Source organism: Mustela nigripes, chromosome 9 (assembly GCF_022355385.1).
Source record: "Mustela nigripes isolate SB6536 chromosome 9, MUSNIG.SB6536, whole genome shotgun sequence".
In the NCBI taxonomy this organism is placed as follows: domain Eukaryota; kingdom Metazoa; phylum Chordata; class Mammalia; order Carnivora; family Mustelidae; genus Mustela; species Mustela nigripes.
The window spans coordinates 79,726,470-79,749,705 of record NC_081565.1 but is presented as its reverse complement, the minus strand read 5'-3'; the positions used below and the strand labels follow the sequence as shown (position 1 = coordinate 79,749,705).

Here is a 23,236-nt window from a genome sequence, read left to right as displayed (position 1 = left end):
GTGGGGACCCAGTCAAGGGTCTAGGGTAAAATAGGGGAGAAGCATGCACAGCTGCAGAGCTGAGGCACAAGGTCAGAGAAGCAGGCCAGAGACTCTCAAACTGCTCCAAGTCCATAAAATTAAAATTCTGTGTCTTTCAGGTCACTCCCATTGAGGTTCTCATTCTCAACCTGATGGTGTATAAGAAGTCAAAATCTAAGGAGATATCACTCATAAAATAACATTGGCCTTTTCTATCTACTACTGTAATACGATTCAACTTCAGTACTACAAAACCTACTACCCGTTGGTTAGAGTGCTTTGTTACACTTGATCTCTGCCAATTTCTGGATCGATTTTCTAGTCTCTTCTATTCCCGCCCCCCCCCCAAAAGACATCTAGCTTAGGATAATCCTGTTTTCTCTTTCCAAAGACAGCTGGGGATTCTAGGATAGAAGACAGTTTCCTAATACAAGCTGGACTTCAGGCCTAGAACAAAGGGTACTATTCTAGACACCCCTGTGAAAAAGACAAAACAGGAGTAGCTCCTAAGCGTTGGGACGGCAACATGTGTAAGAGAGAGAAGGTGTGATCTGACAGGGCAAACATTCCAGTTCTGGAAGGAACGTGGTTCTGGCAAGGAAACCACCCCCTGCCCCCCAGACAGATACAGAGAAAAGACCAGGGGGCAACCATTCAGACAGGCTGAATCACAGCACACTGAGCGTCTGGAAACTTATCCCGCCAAAGAGAATTGTTTGTTATTTAGAACTGCAGGCTTTGAAAGTTGGATCAATTAGGTCCAAGTTGCCCTGATGAGACAAACAATTACCCCTAAAGTCTGAGCTTGCCATGAATCCTCCTCAACGTTTGCTTTGTGGAAACAAATTAAAATATTGTGAGGAGACATGGTAGATGACTTTTCTACCTCTGCTACATTTACACACAAGCTATGTAGTGATTTGGGGAGCACTGCTGTTTTCACAGTGTTACCTTTTCACAGTTCACTGTGGGCACACTAAATACAGCATAGAATGCACGAGTACTTTAGAGGTAATTTAAGTAAACCCACCACAGATACGGATTATGTAGTGTGCATAAACATGCACATAAATCTAAACATATATATTTAAAGACAATGAATAAATAACACAGAATTAAAACACAGAATCAAAGTTTATGAAAATGGGTACACAGAGTACTTTTGTTTAGAGAATGCCAGTTGTCTTGAAATTCCTAAGCATAGGCAGATTTATAATACGATATATATATAGTGTGGATATAGATATACATATCTATATATGTATATATATCATATATATTATATATAATATATTTTATATATAATATATTATATATATTCATATATTTTATATATATTTTATATAAATATATAAAATATATATAATATATATGAATATATAAAATATATTATATATAATATATATGATATATATTATGATCACATATAATATAATAATATATAAATATATTTATAAATAAATATATTATTATATATTATAATATAACATATTATAATATAATATATATCATATATATGTGTAATTTCTGGCCAACAACAACAAAAAAAGACAAATGGAAACAATTTCTCTAGGGTGCCTTTCCTCCTAGAGTACTGTGTAGAGGATGTAGGAAAAGTCTGGAAAGAAAAGTGTATCTGCATGCATATACCCTAGATGAGACAATGACAAATGAGTGCTAATCCACTAATTACATAATCCCTTGTCTTTCACGTCCAGTCCTCTGCCCCCGGATAACCTCCTCGGGTTCTAACCACTGGCCCCGCAGACACATAATGGTCCCTCTTTGTCACTTGCTCAAGTTCTTGTAATATTGCCACATGGTACACTTGTGGTTACTTTCCACCGGCTTTCCATGAGGCCCAGCAGTGGGAAGAGCTGCCCACTTACTTGTGTTTATCTTCTGGAGAGAAATGTGCTTTTCCAGTTGTCGCCGCAGCTTGACCTCAGCTCCGTATTTCCCGGTGGTCCCGTTGTCGGCCAGGATGAAGTGGGAATGCATGCTGTTGAGAACAGTGAGCTTGCTCATGGGGTTGGACATGGTCTGATATGGCCGGACAACCTGCAGGATTTCAAAAGGAAGAGGTGGCAGTCAGAGAAAGAGCGAGCAAAATATGAAAAGGAGAACCAGCCAGAGAGGAAACAGAGAGAGAAGGATAAATCAGTTCTTTGGTACAGTGAAAACAGTTTATATCCTCTTCCTAACACCACTGTGGGTAGCAAGTTTTATGGTCAAAGTTCCCCCAGTCACAGCAAGATTATACTTAAGGAATAACATGTTTATATGCTGAGTTTGATACAGAAGCTAGTTTGTGCTCTCACCATACTCAAAAACTGGCATGTGAAGGATTGTGTCATTGTGAGGTCGATCTTTTCATTTGCTGATGAACCACAAGTAATTTTAACATTTACTCGTTTTGTTTTGTCTTTCTCTTCTCCACGATGTCCATACTCCAATGGGCAAGGCAGAGCCATCATGGTTCTGGAGTAGGGTTCGGTTGGGAGTGGGGCCAGGCAGATTTTTTTCATTCAGTCATCTGAAGGTCTGTTAATTCGAAAAATCAACCTTGATCTTATTAGACACCTTATTTAAGTGGAAATACTGAATGTCAAATACGTGTCTTGTGAAATGAGCGTGAATCAAAATATTCATCTCTGTCTTTGTTTGTTGTTGTGTTATTTTCATTTTGTGGTGAATTATACTATCCCAAACAGAGTAAGTCTTTCAGTTTTTTATATCAAAAGAAAAGCAAAATCGATTGTGAGTTTGGGTTGCCAGTTCTAGTTGCTTTATAGACATTACCTATATTCCTTGCAACAATCCTACAAGGTGGGTGCTCTCATGTTTATCTCAGAGATGGAGAAATGGCACTGGAGGTAAAATGGGTTTTTCAAGAGTTTCTTATGCACAAACCAGAACTGACCTCTGGGTCTGATTCCAAAATCTTTGCTTGTTCCCCTGCCCACACTGCTTAGACATGATGGAAACAAGATGATGTTTTGGAAATCTACTCCTAAAATATTTAGGTAGAGATTCCACTCAAGACCATGAAAAGGAAAGTTCAACAAGCTCATTGTTACAAGGCTTGGTATGGTTAGCCTTATACTGAATCATCAGAATTGACAGAACATAAATACATGATACTGGGTTTTTATTTCCGTGCCTTTGTGTGATGTGTACATTCATTATGGTGTTGAGATGCTCTCATTCATTTTCAGTAATAACTCACTCACGAAAAGCTGTAGTAAGATTGAATAGTTTGCTAAAGAAATTACAAAGTGATTTAGTAAGGGTAGTCTTTAATAGCAGAGATCTCATAAAAGTCATTTTTTTTTTTTTAGATCTTGATTCTGATTTCAAAATTTACTTCTATGTGCCTGGCACACAGAATCTACTCAATACATAGTGAATGAATGAACATGAAAACTTGAGACAGGCATGTTTTTGTTTAAAATTTAAAAAAAAAAAAAAAGGACCCTCTCTTTTCTGAATTGCTTGGGAGTTGATCTAATCTAAATTTAAAATGTGTAAAGCCTTCATTCCTTTTCATGTATGTCTTATTTGTTAATGTAGCATTAATACAACATTAATTCATAGCCTCATTTTAGTTGACTCTCAGCGATAAAGGAAGCTCGTAACTTTCCGATTATTGTTTCCAGTAATGGATTGGATATTTTCCAGTAATGGAGCGGTATTCAATTACTGCTTTTTCTAGATGAGTGCACGAGAGTCCTCCAAAATACAGAGACAGTGGTTTGCTAACTCCATCCCAAGTTCTTTATCACTGGAAGAGTGGGTCGCCTGTGGCTGAAATTCCCATTTTGTTGTTACTCATTTTTGATTATAAAACATTCATTCTATAGCAAAGTGCAAGTTAATAAATATTAATGCCTTGCTGAAAGAAAAGAGGCTTAGCAGAAGGACTTTCTCCTATCCTTTAAGAGCCTCTGCATTGTGCTTTTGGACAAAAGAAAATGCTTTAGTTACTCTTCACTATTTTCTGAGCGGGTCCCCAAGTCTCCATGCCAAGGAGGAGAGGACCCAAATTATTTCTTTGAGAGGCAGGGGACAGTGGATTTTCTAGAGGTTAAACAGTGTGTCATAGTGAATCCCAGACACTTGTTCTAGGTGAGACATGAGAACACACTTTTTAATTCCTGGGAACAGAGTTAAAGACCCATCAGTGAACACGAAATTTTCAAATGAAGAAGGTTGTGAAAATAATTCTGGGCCAACTGACATACTTACCACAATCTGAGAATAACAGAACTGCATTAAATCATCTAACTATATTCTCTATGTTTCCTCACCCACAGGATTCTAAGGACAGTGGGGCATCAATCTTCTGAGTTTGGACCTTCTTTTCTTGTGATACATGAAACCAGCTCTTTGGAAATACTGTTCCTTTGGATCAGTCATGGCAAGAGGGTCAAGTTTACAGTAGCACACATGAATTTTAATTTCTTCATCTTACTGCTCCCCGTTTTGTTTGATCTCATATGAAGGTAAGTTACAGGTGGTCCTATTTTGGCAGAGATTTCGTCTGCTGTGTAACAGGGGATAAACAACTGGAAAGTAAGTAAAATGCCCTAATTTATTTTGCTATCATCATTGGAGGAAGATTTCTGCCATATCCTTGAGAATCCTGGTCATACAAGCCATGGAAATCTGTCCGAATCCCATGAGTTCTGCCAGCTGCTGTATAAATCTGAGGCTCACATTTTTCATCTGTAAAAGGGAAGTGAGAACACCACTTAACTTCGCGGGTTAGATGAGATTATAGGTGCAAAGTACCGGGCGCTTTGCCTGGTTCCTAGCAGGCAATCTACAAATGGGAATTCCTTCTCGAGCTTGGCTTTACTCTACCAACTACAAACTGATTTTCCCACTGCAAGCTAGTGACCAAAATGATATGACGACAGACAAATCACAGACTTTTGTTTTCCACAAGAGATCTGAATCAATCTTTTTAAGTAAAGAAAAAAAATTAGCAATCAGTTGGCAAAACACACCACGTGACGTGTTTTTACTCTGTCACCTCTCACGGGCCATTTAAGAAGGCGAGGCTCTGGAATTATTGGTGGATTAGCTACAAAGTTGGAAAGAGCTCCCCAAGTGCTTCAAGAGGAATGCATGTTGGTCTACTTGCCTGCAAAATCCTGTTAATATTCTTCATAACAAACATACCAGCAGTCTATTCTTGTTTGAGTTACAATTTGCATATCTTCCTGTTGCTTCTCAAATCGGGGGAAAAAAAAAGTCATGCCTTTGTGTCACATGAATACAAATGAATTCTTCCCTCTGACAAATTTTGGAGGTAATGCATCTACTTGCATTATTAAGAGCTCATAAAAAAGCACTTTTGGGAAGTGTGTGTGTGTGTGTGTGTGTGCACACACATGAGCCCACAGCAAGAACAAGTGTGACACGTTCTGGACTTGTAGACGTGTTAGATGGCTCTAACACATCTCTCAGCCACTGTTTTTTGAGAGCATCAAATCCTAATGCTTATACATAATGGATGATTCCCCTAAGAATAAAAGATCGTCCAGCTTATACACTATCTTTGAGGGAATTAAGAAGAGAATCACTCAAATAATTTTCCATGTTCATATTTCAGATGTAGAATCCGGGTTGATGAAGGCTGAATGGCATCTGAAAGGCCTTCATTATTGGTATATACAGAATTATATATACCTAGATGGGAAATCTGCTTAGAAGCAGATTTTAGATACTTTGTATTCTTTGGGTATCATGGGCCAGTATACCTCTAAGTAATAATATTTTTGCCCCTTTCTTGTCCCTCAAGGCGAGATGGAAGAATTCTGCACTCTTTAATACATCTACACCACTTTGTACTGGCTGACTGGTTAAATCCTGGTTCCAAGGCCTCTGCATATCTTGACTCTGAAACAAAGAAGCAATGAAATCTAAATTAATGTTTAAGAAACTAATGAAGGTGGGGGTACCTGGATGGATCTGTCAGGTAAGCAGCGGACTCTTGGTTTTGGCTCAGGTCATGATCTCAGGGGTTGGGGGATCAAGTCCCAAGTCGGGCTCTGCAATCAGTAGGGAGTCTACTTCTCTCCCTCTCCCGCTGCCCCCCACCCACTCTCTCTCTAAAATGAATAAAAATCTTTAAAAAAAAAAAGGAGAGAGATTAATGAAGGTGAAAGCTCTTGATGTAATGTACTTTTAGGGTCATTACAGTTGCCGGGAGGTGACCCATCCAGAGACACCATGGAAAATCTGAATATTTTTTATGTGCTGATGTCCGTTTGCTACATTTCTTACCCACGGGGAGACTTCACTGGATCGTTTGGGAGCTGATCTAAGACACCCGCTTGAGTATTCCTAGCTACTTTCACACATGTTCTGGTCTCATTCAGGAGTACTTAGTGGGCAGTCAGGAAATGGGGAAGGGGCATTCTAGTTCCTCCAGCTACTCATTTTTGACTTTGGGCAAGTCTTTCAACTCATTCCTTTCTTCCTGTATTCATACATTAAGAATGCCTTGAGGAAATGTTCCTGGTAAGTACTGTGCTGGCTTGAGGAGACATACAACTTTGCACCTAGGTAATGTTTTTCACTGAATGTTCAAATTACATTGAAACCACTTGTCTGTGGTTTCTAAGGACTTTCTACCTCTAAGATTGAGTCTGAACAGCCCATGTTGAAAAGTACATTTGCTTCTTCCAAGGTAGCACAGAAAAAGGACACAGAGGTGGGTCACTCCTGTCCTGGGGTCTCCTTCCCCTTTCTAGTGCTTTCTACAGTGCAAGGGCAGTTGGCTCATCTGAAACTCCTTTCCTGAACAGAATTGAATTGAGCTCAAATGGGTTCTTGAGTCATCCATCGCAGGCCTTTGGCAATCCCTGAACTTATGACCCGGTGAGGTACATATCAACATGCCCATGGCAAGTAACAGGCAGGCAGAACACCGAAGCATTTGTTCCCTCATAATAGCACTATAATTTTAATTTAGGCAGGAAGAAAATGAGGATTTACTGATCACTTATTCTATGCCAGCCACTATGATACAACTTTTCCATGGATTAACCCATTCTGTGCTTACCATATAGGCAAAACTACAGATGCTCAGAGAAGTGAAGTCTTTTGGGCAAACGCGTCCCACAAACACTCTTTCCTCTAAATCTACACAGCACATAGATCTTAAATTCCTATACAGGCCAGGAGCCATTTAGAGGGAAGATGGAGGAGCCAGCCTGATTTTAAATTCATAAAGGATATTATGGTTGGTTTTGCTGCTGGACATTTTTGCCAGTGGCTCAGCTGAGCACTGAAATCCTTGTGACAGCTGATCAGATTATTTCCAGATGAGTCATCTAGAACTGTAGAGTATGCAGAAGTCAGGAGAGGCGGCAGTGGGCGGCAAGATGGGGTTTGTGCTTTGCAGAAAGAGACACAAAAGGGACGGGCAAGGTTCTCGTAGGATCAGGCCTGCTTTCTGGGAGAGATGAGGGGATATTGCCGAGACGTGGGCAGCACTCTCTGTTTGAGAACGAGGAACATAGGGACTGAGAGGAGGAGATGAAAAAAAAAAAATAGAGAAAGACACCGTGTGTCCTCATAAGCCTAGTGAGGCCTGTGTTAGCAGGGATACTGGGCTGGTTGGTACCCATCCAGCCAGCTCGGCTGCAAGTCTAGGTATAAAGTAGGGTCATATGAAACCCAGATGCTGCCTTTCTGCCCAGCAATCCAAGCAAAAACCCAGCAAACCCAGACATCTGTCCCAGAGAGTGCCCAGGTGCCTAAAATCCATGGCTAAAATCCACAGGTGGAACAATTGTGTCTTTCTGCAGCATTCTGAAAACGTGTCCCTCAAATCATGGGCTCGCCGGGGGTTACATCGTCCTCATTTCTGGCCTACCTCCCTTTGGCCTGTCCTGAGGGAAGCCACGGACCGACCAGGTTAAGGGCCTGCTTAGAGTGGAAAAAGGCCCTTAAGTTCTAAAACGGGTTACTTGCTTAAGAAACCACCATGTGTCCGTGGGGTGGTTTTAAAATATGTTAAAAAATTCTTTGAAAATATTCCCATCCAGTCTGCAGTTGTCAGTGACTCACTTCGAAGAAATAGAATAAAACAGAAGTGATGGTGTGTCGACTTGCAAAAAACTAGGTCATGAAAGGGTTCCTTTTAGCTCTCTTGGATCACTTACTCTGGGGGAAGCCAGCTGCCATAATAAAGCAGCCTTCTGGAGACGTCCACATGGGGAGGAACTCCTACCCACAGCCATGTGCGTGAGTCATCTTAGAAGGTACCGCATCCCCATTCGATCCTTTAGATGATGCAGCCCCAACCGATATCTTGACTGTGACCTTAAGAGAGACCCAAGCCAGCACCACACAGATAAGCTACTAATAAATTTCTGACCCACAGAAACTGTGACACAATCAGTGTTGTGTCAAGCCATTAAATTTGGGGGTAATTTGTTACACAGCAGTAGACAACACAATAGCGTATTATTGCTATCTTGAGGCTTCAAAATGTGTTCTCTCCCCTCTGTTCTGGATTCGCTGGTGCATCGTAATTTTGTGCCCTCTAGTGCCTCCCTGCCTCCTCCCTGGGCTCCAGTCAGCTCTGGCTCCTGTTTTCTGCTGGGGCTATGGCCACCGTCTTCCACTCCCAATGTGGAAGTGGAAGACGGTGGCCATCTGATGCCTCACCCCAGCCTCCTCAGTGGGCAGATGGTCTGACTCCCGTACCTACACCTACACACCTGCCAGTCGGGTGAACCAAAGCAGGCTGTCCTCTGTGATTCAACATCTCCATATGTCAATTAATAATTGATTAATAATGATTAATCAGAGTACTGTAAACATTAGATGAGATATAAAATGCATGGCCCAATGCACATATGAACTCAGATAGATGATCGCTGCTATGATTATGGAGAAGTCATATCACATCATAGGTAAGGATGCGGTCTTGGGAGCTGGATGGTATAGGCTGAAATCCCAGCCATATGACTTATTAGTCATGTAACACTGGGCAAGTTACTTAATCTTTTTGTGTTTAATTTTATCATCAGAGACATGGAAGGATGACAGAGATATTAAAAACAACTTCTGAATGCCGTTGCGGGCGTTAAGGGACCACTTGTGATGTGTGCTGAGATGCACTAAGCTCAAAGAAAGTGGTGCCATTATGATTATTGGTGTTGTTACTTATTATTATTAGGATAATAATAAAACCTCCAGGCTGAAACTTCAATATCCTGCCATCAATCCTCTGCAGACATACTCTTTCCTCTTCTCCTTCAGTTGTGAGGATACAGATGGTTCCTCTCCCCTTTAGATCTAGATCTGGACCCCATCTCCTCAGGGCCACCCTAGGACTTATTTCATCAATTCTATTCTCCCTATCCCTGTTTTCTCCCCTAACATCAACACAGAAGCAAACTCAAGTCCCTCCCTTCTTGAAGAAAAATCCCGCGAATTACAGCCCCCTTCAGCTACTCACTTCTTATCACAGCCAAACTTCTAAAAGGCTGGTTTCTACTGGGATCTCTACTTTTTCACTTCTCCCTTTTCAACCCCTTGTGATCTGCCCCTTCATCATTCTGAGACTGTTCTGACTCGTGATGACAACACTGGCTTGATAAACAGAACGAACGCGGCCAAGTCCTCCTCCTCCTCTGTCTCTCTGTTGTACTGGGCACTGCCCTTCATTCCATCCTTCTGAAGCACCTGTTCCCTTGGTTTCCACAACATTCTCTGATTTTTTTCTACCTCTTGGCCCTTTTTTGGTCTTCTCTGCAGGCTGTTTTTTCCTCTGCTTAACCATTAAATATTGGATACCATCAGGATCCAGGTGTAGTTGTGAGGATCCCTCACTCCACACACATTCCCTTCGTGATCCTATCCACCACAATGGCTTTCACTGTCATCTATATGCAGAGGTCCCTCGAGTCTGAATATATAGCCAGATCTTATTCCTGAAACTCTACCTCAAAAACTTAGTGTCCTGCTGGACACTTGATACACACCTCTCAAAGCAACTTTGAAATCAACATATCCAAATCCAAACTCAATACTATCTTCACTGAAACTGCATTCCCTACGTCACCAAATGCAGCCCAGGATTGGAATGTGGTCTAGGGTTAGCTAGAGTTGGCTCTTGTATGACTGTTAGAGACTTGGGTGAGTTTCCTTATCTTTGAATTTCTCCTCTCATGTCCTCTGGAAACATCTTATATCACCTAGACACGGAAGTCCACTAAAGTCCACGCGAGAACCATTACAGGGAAGCTTTCTGAGCTTACAGGATGAAGTCATATTTGGCCTGCTTTAGAAATAGGTGACAAATACACTGAGTTGATAATGATATGAGAATTATCAATCTGGTGTGTTATTAAACTTGATTTTTTCATGGCTTCAAATATAAAGATGGCATTGAAAGAATACTTTCCAATTAAATATAAGAACTCTTAAAGGTTATAAAATTCTGAGAATAAATCTATGGTTTAGGGGAAAATGTAAGATATCACTGACTGTCATGATAATTTAATAACCACATAAGCTCATGGGTTGGAAAGCTTCCCAAATACAATTTTCATCCTCAAGTGAAAATGAAAAGTGTTTTTTCTTATGATCATGTCTGGATTTTTAATTTGGCATGTATTTTGTTCGTCTAGATTTGGGAAAAGACAAATTATAAAGGTTTCAGGAACTGCTCAATTACCTGAAATAATTCTGGTCAAACTGTTTTCCAAAGTAGGGAAATATAAAGCTACAATGAGTCTGTAAAAATTGTAATTCAATGGAAGTTCTTTCCTGACTTTACAATGGGGATACTTTCATCATCCATCCAGATCAAGAATCTGATGTCAAATGGAGGAAAGGAAAAGAAGGAAAAAAAAAAAAAAAAAAGGAAAAAAAAAGATTTTTACAGAGTAATAAAATTTAAAACTGAGCTGTTTAAATGTTGCTGTTTTTACCTGTCTGTTCTTATCTGAAAGTGGGACATTCCAGGAAGAGGAAGGCTCCACTTGGTTCCTTAAATCACCAAAAGCCCTAGTCCAGAATTCACTCCCCATACCCCAAATTCTTGCAACATTATTTCCCAGTTGGTTGATGCCAAGGCAAAAAGACATCCTTTAAATGGTTAGAGAAGATCAGTTACTTAAATGATTTCATGTCAGTGTTGTATTTATGGTTTTACAATAAAATGACCTTTAGGGAAAAAAAAAAAAAAAAAAAGAATCCTTAGGTACAAAGAAAAGGGTACTGGTCATTCTCATAGTCTTATTTTCTTAGTTCTATTTATAGGCACTAGGTATTTGCCAGTATCTCAACTAACAATAAAAACACCCTTAAATATTTTCTTCTGTATTACTTGACATGCTACTAGATAAGTGTATGAGCTTTGGAGATAGTGCACCTTAGTTCTAGCCCTTATTTAGTTTCCTTACATAATAATACATACCTCATAATGCTAATACATGCAATCACAGGGAGCTTCCTCGACTAGGAGCTCAATAAATTGTAATTACTACTATTATGATTATGCTCATACAAGTTATAAAGATAGAGCAAGGATTTTTATAGTTCAATTAGAAACGAAGGAATCTACTCTTACAGAGTTTTAAGTCACATGTCAGTACCTCCCGTTCGTGCAAAGTAGTGTATTAGTGGTTGGCAATAAACAAAGACAATTTCATCTCTACTTTTGAGGAACTTTTACCTAAATGGGCAGAGAGGATCATTGTTAGAAGAATTATAATCAGGGATATGACATTATGGGTGAAGTTAGTCATGGAAGACATCTTGGTGGAACCAAGCCCTGAGATCAGTTTGACTGAAGAGTAGATCACGGGTTGTAATAACAGAATGGGGCAGTAGGAATCATATGGAGAAATCACAGAGGAGTAGAAAAACTAGACAGCTGAACAGTATTTATTTTCACGTTTCATGGCAGAGCAAAAGTTATTACCATCTCAGTAATCATAACATTATTTCTCATCAAATTCTATTGTTTTGATCTAGTAATTGAAGGTCTGATTAAACAGAGTAGAAGAGATTTAAATTTAAAGAACCACGGCTAGTTCATTACTCATTTGGGTGGATCATGCATCTCTCAAAGGGGTTACAGAAAAGCCTGTTCTCATTCCGTTCTTCTTTGTGCCCATATCCAACATGAAGCTTCAACACCCACCTCCCACCTTGAGTTGCTACATAAGAAAGCAGTTTTGTATTTTGATGCTTGATTAAAAAATGCTTTCATTATAGTTGCTAAAGTAGGATCAAGCTTGGGAATGTACATGGAGATAAAATTGTGGTAAAGTTGTGAACTAGTTAAGAGGTATCATTTCATTTTTTTCTATAGCATTAATTTTCCTTGTAGTCTGAATTTCATCATGCCCAGTCTGTCTTCATCGGTATTTCCTGAGCACCTGCTACACATACGGTTCTAAGTTGAACTCTGAGAAGCCAAAGATACATGCCCAATATTTTTAAAGTCTCAGCTCAAGTCTGGCTAAGAGATAAGACTGGAAAGGAGGTAGGTGATTCAGAATATCTGGAAGCAGACCCAAGGGAAAGTTAACTCTTCTTTTTTTATGTGTAGGACTAGTCTTTGCCTTTATAGTGCCATTCCAAAGGGACAATCCATGCTAGGAAGGATAGTAACTGCTGTGTCTACCACTTTTACTGATAAAATAACTATAGAACTACTTGATTGATTGTTCAGCTTCTGAAACTGCCCTTTGGAGAGTCATCCCCACAGAAATAAAAGGATCTTTATATTCTATCAGCCTGGAAATAAATCTACTGTAATAAAATATTAGGCATAAGAAATGGAGCCTTTCTTTTACCCTCATATTTTTATTTCATGTAAGTTTCTTCGATTTCCCTTGACATTTATTTTGTGCTGCTTCAACCTTATTCTGGAATACAGCCATAGACCAGATCAAAAATACAATTACTTATTTCTAAATAAATGAATTCCGATAGAATTCTGAAATGCTGAAGGTCTTTAATAATACGTTAGTTTTTTTTCCTCTGCTACCTCATGTCTGATGCTCTCAGGTTTATTTTCTTGATGCTTATTACTGTAAGTTTGATTATACAAAACGGACAGAAAAGAACAGATGGCACTAAATTAGGCCGGCTGTGAAAATTTGTGTAACTACTTAAGAAGTTTACCAGATAACACTTCCACTTCCATGATTTTTAGGTGGACTCTCAAGAGTGACCACTAATATTGTATTCAAATATTTCTTTTTGTGACAAAGTAGCACCACATTCCTTTTTAATTATAATATTAGAATAGTTGAACACATATAAAAATTTCCCTCAAACTATGCCCTAAATCCTTTACACCAAAAAACAGCACTTTTGGTCCAAGTAATTTAGAATGTGAAGAACAAATTCCATTGCTCTATGGGAGCCTGGAAACCCTATGCACATTCCGACTCCTGAGTTTGGTTGGGGACGGGACCTTGAACCAGAGGGGTTGAAATTCAATAGCTCTCGGTCAAAGATTTATCGAGAAAGTAAAATGCAACTGTTTTTCCCGTGCTTTTTACAATCTATCAATGTCAATCCTTTCTTCAATGGTCTCTGCAGGTTCACCTGGCCCTTCGTGAACCACGGTTTGCCTCTATTAGCCCCTGCGAGTGGGATCAGGACTAAATTTTTTCATTGGGAAGTCAGGCAATGCCACTAAGACCCACTGGCATAGGCCTATGGAAGTTCCTATTGGCATAAAACTGGGAAGAAATATGGGTAGAAAGAAATTAAGAATAAAAAGGAGGAGTGTGAGAGGAGGTGAAATCAGAGGAAAGGAGCTCAAACTGGAGGAAGAGGAATCAGGGGTCATTCTTTCAACTCAGCAAGGCAAGTGAATGTAGCGGAAGCTCTGTCTGTCTGCACTCACACAGAATTTCTAAGACACACAAAAATGACACAGAAAGGCAGTAGGTCAGCATTGTCTGCAAATGTTTAGGCAACTGAGGTCATTATTTGATTACTCTATTTGAATAATGAAATCATCAGCTTCCATTTATTCATAGTTCATCTGAATAAGAAAGTTCCAAAGTGGTTCCCCTCCCCCACCAAAAAAAAAAACACCCTACATTATAGTAACTCAGGTTTACAATAGAGATCCTGAAGCCATGGACATTTAAAAACGACCTCTGAATCATCACAACATTTTTAAATAATAAAGTCATTTGCTAATAAAATGCACTTATTCTAGTTCACCATCAACTTCAAAGCCAGCTCAGAATCTGAGGGAAGCATTAACCCAAGTATATTTCATCAAAGACTAATTCCACATACTCTTAAAAAAAAAAAAAAAAAATCAGCCATGTTTGTTTTTCCAGTCAGTTCAGCCTACATATCACTTTGGAAATTGCTGCTTGAGATAATCAAGCTGTGTGTGATATAAAACAGCCAGAAAATTCTAGTCAAGAGACTATTACACTGATAAAATTAATATCTCATTTCTTACCCCATGTTTTCTAGATAAATTAGTGTTTCTACAGGTGTAGCATTGATAAGGATGCTTCATATCCACTTAAAGGTCCTGAAGGATTTAAAGAGTGTTTTACTGCATTTCATGATGTTTGATTTCTCTTTTTACTCAAAGAATTTTGCCTTGTATTAAAAACTGCAGAGGCTGTGCTGTATTAAAATAAGATGGTTTCACTGTATTGCTATGCAACAGAAGGAGCAATTTAAGACCAGTTAATTCTCAAGCTCTCAGTTTTTGGTTCAAACAGACCTCATGGAACTTGGAAAAACCACGGAGCATATTTGTTACACCCTACGGTGTCTTGATCAGGAAGGGAAGAGTGTATCGACCTTATGTAGAGGTGCAATGACCAATAATTAATTATGAAAATTATCAGGGGAAAAAAGCAGTGAATAAAAGTATGGCCATTACATATAGTTTAACTACAATTCCTATCAGTTGGAATTGATAGGTTATATATAGGGGAAGAAGTCTGGTGGATTATAGGAGAGAAAACCCTCCAAAGGAGGTTGGGGATAACCAGTTGGTGGTAGACAAAACAAAACAAAGCAAAACAAAAGTAGGACTTAGAAGAAACAGAAGAAAAATGACGAATCAGAAAAAATATAAGTTCTCTCTGGCAAAAACTGACTGATCGGGCCGTGTGTGGCTCTGGACCTGTGAGAAGGAAACAGAGTTCAGCAACTTGCTGAGTTTGGTCAAAAGTTTCTGAGGAGTTTCTGAGTGGGAAATCAAGAATCCAATTGTGCCTACTCCTTACCCAAGCATTCAGCAAGAATCAGATTCGGAAAGAATCTTCCCCTGTAGCTTTCCTGAGCTAGCTGAAGGGCACTCGAATAATAAGGAAGCTGGAGACTTGGGTGTGAAGGTCCCCATGTCATGTGGCAGTCGATGAGCTCATGTTGCTTGATGTGACCTGGTGTTAGTTAATCTCAACTGAACCAGGCCAACAGCACTCAGAAGATTTGATGGGTGAGGAAAGACACTACTTGATTCAAACCAAGCAGGTAGTGCGTAAGTCTTACTTAGGATCTTTCTGATCATAAGAACTGAGGCTGGAGTTTATATAGGTAGATTCTGGAAAATACATGGTCTTCCAATAAATTATTCCTCACGTGAATTTCTTTTTGGGAGGTGGGGACCAAAAGAGTATTCTAAAATGTGTATTCTGAGTTCTAATTTTATCTTACTCTTTCGATAGGCACTCTAGGAGAAGTCACAGGCCGGGGCAGTTTCTAGGACTTACATCTCTTCCAATCAGGTCCTCCTGGTTTTCCACAATTCCCCAGGGGGCGATGCCTATGGTACATATCTTCCCTCGAGACTTGGATGCATGGTCCTTTAAGGCGTCTCCAACATGGCGAATAACACCTGAGAGGAAAAGGAAGTAATTATTCTTTCTTTTAAAGCAATGACTTTCTCTTGTTCTAAAGGAAATTGTGATAAATGTGTCTTGCAAGGCTAAACGCATTGACTATAAATTTTTAACACGTTTCTATAGAAATGTTCAGAACAGAACATAAATTTGTGGCTCTAATGTCAGATATATTTGTGGGACTTTTATATGAACTCTAGCAATGGGTTTCTCATTCGACTTTAAGTTCTTTTTTTGTCCAAGGAAAAAACAATTTAAAAACATCCAATGTCTTAAAAAACAAAACAAATACAATTCTTTAAACTTAGGGAATCTTTTTCTTGTACTCTAAGTATAAAGGTATTAGCATGGCTGAGAACTGATACCATGAGTATATCCTATAAAAAGCACCATACAGGGGCACCTGGGTGGCTCAGTGGGTTAAGCCTCTGTCTTCGGTTCAGGTCATGATCTCAGGGTCCTGGGATCGAGCCCCACATCGTGCTCTCTGCTCAGCGGGGAGCCTGCTTCCTGCTCTCTCTCTCTCTCTGCCTGCCTCTCTGCCTACTTGTGATCTCTGTCTGTCAAATAAATAAATAAAATCTTTAAAAAAAAAGCACAATACAGAATATTACATGAAATCTATGCCACAGTTTGTGTCTAAGTTAGAGTCATTCAAATAGAGTAGTTACTTCGATCATATTTTGTTAACCTTGATTTCATCTTCCTATTTATTGACACATCATGTGGAGACCCTACTTTGAAAGAAAACCTTGGCATATTCTCTGGAAAATTTAAGTTGAAAATATAGTTTTTTAGTTTCATCATTTGAACTGTTTTCCTTTTCTCTCATAATAGCCTTCTCCATCACCGCGGCCTTCCTCACCACAGTTAAAAGTGAAAAAATTCAGTTTACAAGATGGCAGGGAACCTATCTCTTGTATTTTAATAAAGATAAGCTGCACTGAAAGAAGACGCAATTTCTAATCTATTAACCTCCTTCTCAAACCATTTTTATAGAAGATGCAAACTATATTCTCTAAGGAAAGTTGTGTTCACTTATCTCAATTCTACCCATTCCTCAAGGAAAACTTCACATGTAGTGCCATCTCCTACACGAAAGCTGAGTTGGATTTGATTTTCCCCTCCCTTTGAGTAGGACTGCAGTTGGCGTATCTTGAATCGCTGGGTATGTTATGTAACATATTCTTCTGAGAGTCGCTATTACACATGAGGGTAAAACTCCCCGTGGGGCAGGCCGGGGCGGGTCAGCATCTTACTTCACCTTCACGTGTCTCAGGTGCTAGAACCAAGTAAGGGCTCCAGCACTGCAGGGAACGGACAGAGCATACAGAACGCCCCAGGCAACTTCATAACCAGAGAGGAGACACATATGAATCACGCCATTCTGAAATAGTCATAAGAGAAAACAGAAAGACCCTCCTTTTTTTTTTTTTAAAGATTTTATTTATATATTTGACATAGAGAGATCACAAGAAGGCAGAGAGGCAGGCAGAGAGAGAGGAGGAAGCAGGCTCCCTGCTGAGTGGACAACCTGATGCAGGGCTCGATCCCAGGACCCTGAGATCATGACCTGAGCCAAAGGCAGAGGCTCAACCCACTGAGCCACCCAGGTGCCCCAAGACCCTACTTAAAAAAAAAAAAAATCAAATAAAAGAGTGTAAATAGCATTGATCCACATTGAGCCATGCTTGCAGTGTTGATAAATAAGATTATCAATTTCACTTGGGAGCTTATCTAGGGATCTTCTAAGACAGAGTAATGGTGGGGGAAAAAAAAAAAAGCAAAGGAAAAGCAAATGCAAGAATTAAGCTGGGAATATCAGTGTTCATTTCCCCGCTATTTATATGCAAAACTTTCAGGGTCTATCAAGGACAAGTTTATCCTCATGGCCTGCCCTCCATCAGCCACAGTCCTACCACTGCCTCTTACCTAACCTGAGATGCCACCATTAGACCCCGACTTTGGGTGCTGGACTGAGCGCTAGCCTGGGGTGAGGCCGAGATGAACTATTTGGTTTACGGTATTCACGCTATAACTTCTTCTTTTGATACTGGGTGCATTTCATAAAAGAAAAAAGTAATAAAGGACATTCCGCATTCCCAGGAACAGAAGATTGTTAAGAGAGTCTTTTGAACCTTCAGAAACCTGGCAGTAGGTCTGCAGTGAGGGGCGGGGACGCCAGGAGGGCAAAAGGTCGAATGATCACGCGTGAATGAGGCCGCGACACGGAATGAAAGCTGGCGCCTAAAGGCTGAACAGCCACTGAGAGATGATTGCTCTGTGGGTATTTGATGACTACCAAGTAAACAGTAAAGGGCTGACTGGGCAGGCCACGGTCAGATCAGGTCAGACAGAGTCAGGATCGCACAGAACAATGATGAGCGAGGGCCATGAGCGGCGTTGCCCGCTGAAATGTGCCTGTGGAGTCACAGGCTGTTCACAAACTCTAGGTATCGGGGAGAATTCTGAGTGCGGGTCTTGCAGCACTATTTCCCAAATTGCACACAAATGAGAATAAACAGTACTGAGATAACCTCTTATTTAAAATGAGTTAGCCCAGGGTAATGCTGAATCTTCCCCAATTCCAAATGCGGGTGGGATTGCCCAGACTTAGAGCCTTGAACCAAGTTTAAATGAACTTGCTTCGGTCTTCCTTGTGCATTTCCGATCGGCCCTTCTCCTTCTGACTCAGGCCGGGGGAAATACAGCAAAGCAATTTACAGGCATCCATTCTATTATCTACTGCACGTTAATAACGTGCGACAAGTCAGCACTTAACTGTAGTGGGCTTGTGAGAATTGATTTGACAGCCTACCTGCGTCACAATGTAGAGAAACTAACCTGGCAGGAGAAAAAAAAATTATTGGGAAATCAGAGTGTCTTCTATTGCTTTAGAGCTGATTTAATAAGCTATTTTAAATAATAAACAAATAGTACTCCAGACTTTGCTGTCACAATTTATGTCCCAGATGTAACGGGCATTTTATAACAACGAAAGCTATTTGCACCTAGCTGAAAATCCCTTCAAGATCAGATGCGAGCTTCCAATTTAGAGCAAAGGTAATTCTTTAAAAAAATTACTGGATACTTATCTGGCAACCTGAGGTATTGAAAGGATCCTGCGAAATTCCATTAGTCAGGTTTACAAATTCTGTAGAGTCGAGTATTAAATATCCCAACCCGTTTCCCAAGTGTAAGTGATTCCTCACGGTTGAGAACTGCCTGTATGGTTATCAGGCTGGTCGCGGAGGGCAGAAGCAGAATCAGAGGATGAGCGACCGGCCCGTGAGGACACACAGGATGGGAGATGAGATAGGGGGACACACATATACTGAGCCTTAGGAGAAAATGGCCTTAGTGACAGCACCCCCGTGGCCTCAGCTTGCCCTTCCCTGTCCCGCTTCCAGTTACCTGTGTTAACCCCTCCCGTGAAGATCCACGCTCCGGTGGTCATGGCCGCTTTGATGAGCCCCTTCCCGAAGACTTGCTTGAGTTTTGGCTGCAGTTCGAAGTTCTGCAGGCCCCCGTGCACGGAGATGAGAAGCTTGGGAAGCTCCAGCTGCCATTCCTTGGTCATCAGGTGCAGAAGGAGATCAGGTTTTGTGTCGAAGGACACTCGCACATACTGGAAGAAGAAGGGCCACCAGTTAGGGAGACAGGGCAGGGCTGCCTGGGTTGGCGGGGGTGGGGGGAGGGGGGCTGCAGGTGTGTGTGTGTGTGTGTGTGTGTGTTGCTGCTTAGCTTTACTGATTGCAACAACGTGTCCAGTACTTGAAGAAAACCTCTCATATGAAATCTAACTTTTGAAAAAAGGCAAATCATTTTCGTCACCAAGAGAGTCTTTGTTTGATGAAGGGATTCATCGCTTTTAAAGGTTTTCTTGAAATTGTGATTTGTTACGAACTTTAAAATGGTTCGATTTTCTAAAAGTTACATTTCTAAAACGTAACTTTCCCCCGTTACACCGACTGGGCCTAGACATCACTGGTTTCTGTGACCCTGATAGTCTGAGCAGTTTGGAAAAGTTCTGCAGTTCTACCTAAGGAGAATTTTAAAACATGGTAACAGCTGATTACATTTATTTAATCTATAATACTACACACTAAATATTTTTTAAGGATTTTATTTATTTGAGAGAGATATCACAAGTAAGCAGAGAAGCAGGCAGAGAGAGGGGGGAAGCACGCTCTCTGCTGAGCAAAGAGCCCGATGCAGGGCTCGATCCCAGGACCCTGGGATTATGACCTGAGCCGAAAGCAGAGGCTTAACACATGGAGCCACCTAGGCGCCCCTGCACACTAAATATTTCTTAAAGAAGACAAGTGACAAAAGGCATGCCAATCATTTTTATAGAATAATACAAAAAATTAAAGCATTTCTCAGATTTCAAGGTATTAGCAGATGCATCTAGAAATAAGTATACTAAGTATATGTAAATGAAATGCTATAAATACATACAAAGATAAGCACGTATATAAGCACATACATACTCATTTAGGTCTCATTTTAATTATATAAAAACTTTCACCTTTAGGTGGAAACAACTGAAATATTGGGCAAATATATCTGAAAGCCTTCTGAAATGCATTGCTGAGCGGGCATGAAAAGAGCCAATATTCAGATTCCCAAACAAAGCAGAAGCTGGAACCTCAGGAAACAAGGAAGGACCAAAGCAGGCTTTGGGCCTGAGAGTTTCTCCTAAACCCTGGCAGATGCGGGAACCTACTTTACCGGCTTTGCACAGTATGGACAAGTTTAACAGGGAAACCCCATGTAAGCTGGGGTACTTCAACGGGCTCATTCTCAAGTGTAAGGAAGAAACAAGTGAGCAGAAGTCTGAGGTACAAAGAGAGCAAGGAAACCTGCCTGCTTCTACCTTGGTTCTGAGTGGATGGGGAAAAAAATTCCCCTCTGATTATTTATAAACCAGGGGGCCCTCATGAAGGCTTTGATCCACATTCACACTATAAGTGTGGTTTGAAAAATACTAGAGTATTTGATTTTATTTATTTATTTGACAGAGAGAGATCACAAGTAGGCAGAGAGGCAGGCAGAGTCCCCTGTAGAGGAATGAGTCCTCAATCCAGAGCTTGCAGAGTATCTGCAGGAAAATAAACATTTCATAGTAAAAAAAATAAATAAATTCACGTCTCGCATAAGGACATCCAGCAATATGCTGGAAAGACCGAAAGAAATAACAGGTAGCAGAATAAGACCCTCAAAGATATTGAAATATTCAGAGATTATAAAATAGCTATATTTAATCTGTTAAAAACACACATGAGATTATTGAATGCATCAGTAAGGAAAAACAGACTATAGGGAATGACCAATCCTTTTGAAAAAGAATGAAAAGCAATGCTGAGAAATAAAAAAGTAATAATTTAAAGAAAAATATGATAGAAAAATTAAGCTACAGATTAGACACACTAATGATAGATCCAGAGAAATTGACCAGAGGCAGCCTATAGAGACAAAGGAATTAAAAACAGAAGCAAAATTGAAAACCTTGGAGGAGATGATCTGCATTCTAGATGGAACTAAAAGAAATAATGGGCAAGAAGCAATACTCAAAAAGACGCTGGCTGGCAATTTCTTAGAAATGTTGAACGATACAGATTCTCAAATCCAGGAACGTTCATGAATCCCAAGCAGGATAAAAACAAAAACAAAAACAAAAAAACACCACTCAGAGACACCTCATAGAGAACACCAAAGGGAGGGAAATTTTAAAAACCTTCAAAATCTGCTAGAAAAGAAGACAAATCACCTACAAAGAAACCTGCTGTAAGAGAGAAGGTCTATTCCTCAACAGCAAAAATGGATGCCACAAACCATTGTCTTCCATGCGCCGAGAGGAATTATCCGTCAGTGTAAAATTCTACATTCAGCGGAAATATCTTCCAAAGATGAGAGCAAATTATAGATATTTTCAGACTACCCAAACAGAATTTATCTCTAGCAGACTTCCCTGAAGGAAATTTTAAAATATATACAGCAGGGAGAAATTGCACAATCCCGAATGGATGATTTGGGATACAAGGAAGAATCATTAATGAAGAAATTAGCAAATACGCAGCAAATCTAAAAAAAAAAAAGCACTGGGTATAGAATATAAAATGATGATATGGTCTAATTTACTGTGAGAAGGGCTAGAACTACAGCACCAGACAATACCACATTTAATTGTGGAAGTTACCAGCATGAAAGCATTCTAAAGTCTCTATGCTGTGTGGGAGAGGAGAGAAGGGTACTGATTAACTTTGGAATTTGTTAAGTATTAATGTTGAAGTAGCACAACCACAGAAAGAACAGAACGATGTGTAATCGTGCAAACATACACTTTTGGATGTACACACAAATGAGGTTATGCAGGAGGTGACAATTTATTGCAATATTTTTGGACCTAGGAGACCCCATGGTTGCAAAAACCTCAGAAATTATGTCAATTTTTTTGTTAAAATGCATTTTAAATATATTTAGCTGGAATGTGAAGCCAAGTAGCAGAAAAAATGAATGCAGCCTGACAACATAAACTGCATCATCAAGAAATACCAAAGAGCTAACGTTTCCTACACACATAGACCAGAAATCTAAAGAGGTGTTGGAATCTAATAAGCTAATTCTCTATTAAATTAATCTACACAGCAACAATCAATTCCAGAATGGAAAGGGTAAGGGTCGGCAATTTTAGCTAAGTACATTATACCAGCAGAATAATACGAGAAGTGGCATATTTTGCACACAAACTTTCCTGCAGAGGGCAAGACCTTTCTGATACACAACCACAGAGATTTTCAATAACGATGTGTGTTTTCGTGCCACGCAAAGAGCCTTGGGGTTAAAGAGTGGGCACAGCCACCGTAGAAGCAAGTACAGTGTTTCTTCAATAAAGGCTATGCTATGATCTCTATTATTATATTTATGAACTCACTGAGTGACCCTAAGGAAAACCTTGGATAATAGATGCTATAAGATGAAAGAATAAAATGTTTTCTTTGCCTGTATACCGCATCTATGCCATTTGAGTAGTTAAAGTTCGGCGGCCCTGTTGAATTGAATTTCTGTCATGTTGACTAATTCTGAAAAGGGGTATTTAGTGAAATAAATTAGGGCTGGGACTCCCAAGGCTTCCAAACCATACAAACCCAAAATGCTTAGTGTAGGAGATGGTTAAAAAAAAAAAAATGCTTCCTAAGTTACTGTTCTCTTCTTTACCCTCTTCTGCCTTCAAAAAATAAAAAAAGAAGCCCAGGAAAGTGACAAACCCCTCCCCCCCCCACACACACAGCCCTACTGAATTTGTTAAAATTCCTTTTGAAGCAGCCTAATCTTTT

General features: G+C 39.9%; 1 protein-coding gene across 11 annotated transcripts in view; it reads right to left on the bottom strand.

Moving 5' to 3' along the window:
- The window catches only part of TRPM3 (transient receptor potential cation channel subfamily M member 3), a 487,173-nt gene that overhangs the window by 217,817 nt on the left and 246,120 nt on the right, over positions 1-23,236 (bottom strand). For all 11 annotated transcript variants that reach the window (XM_059411872.1, XM_059411874.1, XM_059411873.1 and 8 more), the window contains exons 4-6: positions 19,311-19,524; positions 15,768-15,892; positions 1,911-2,082 (exon numbers count right to left, since the gene is read on the bottom strand). In XM_059411872.1, coding sequence (XP_059267855.1) covers positions 1,911-2,082; positions 15,768-15,892; positions 19,311-19,524 — 511 coding nt within the window. The remainder of the gene's footprint in view (positions 1-1,910; positions 2,083-15,767; positions 15,893-19,310; positions 19,525-23,236) is intronic.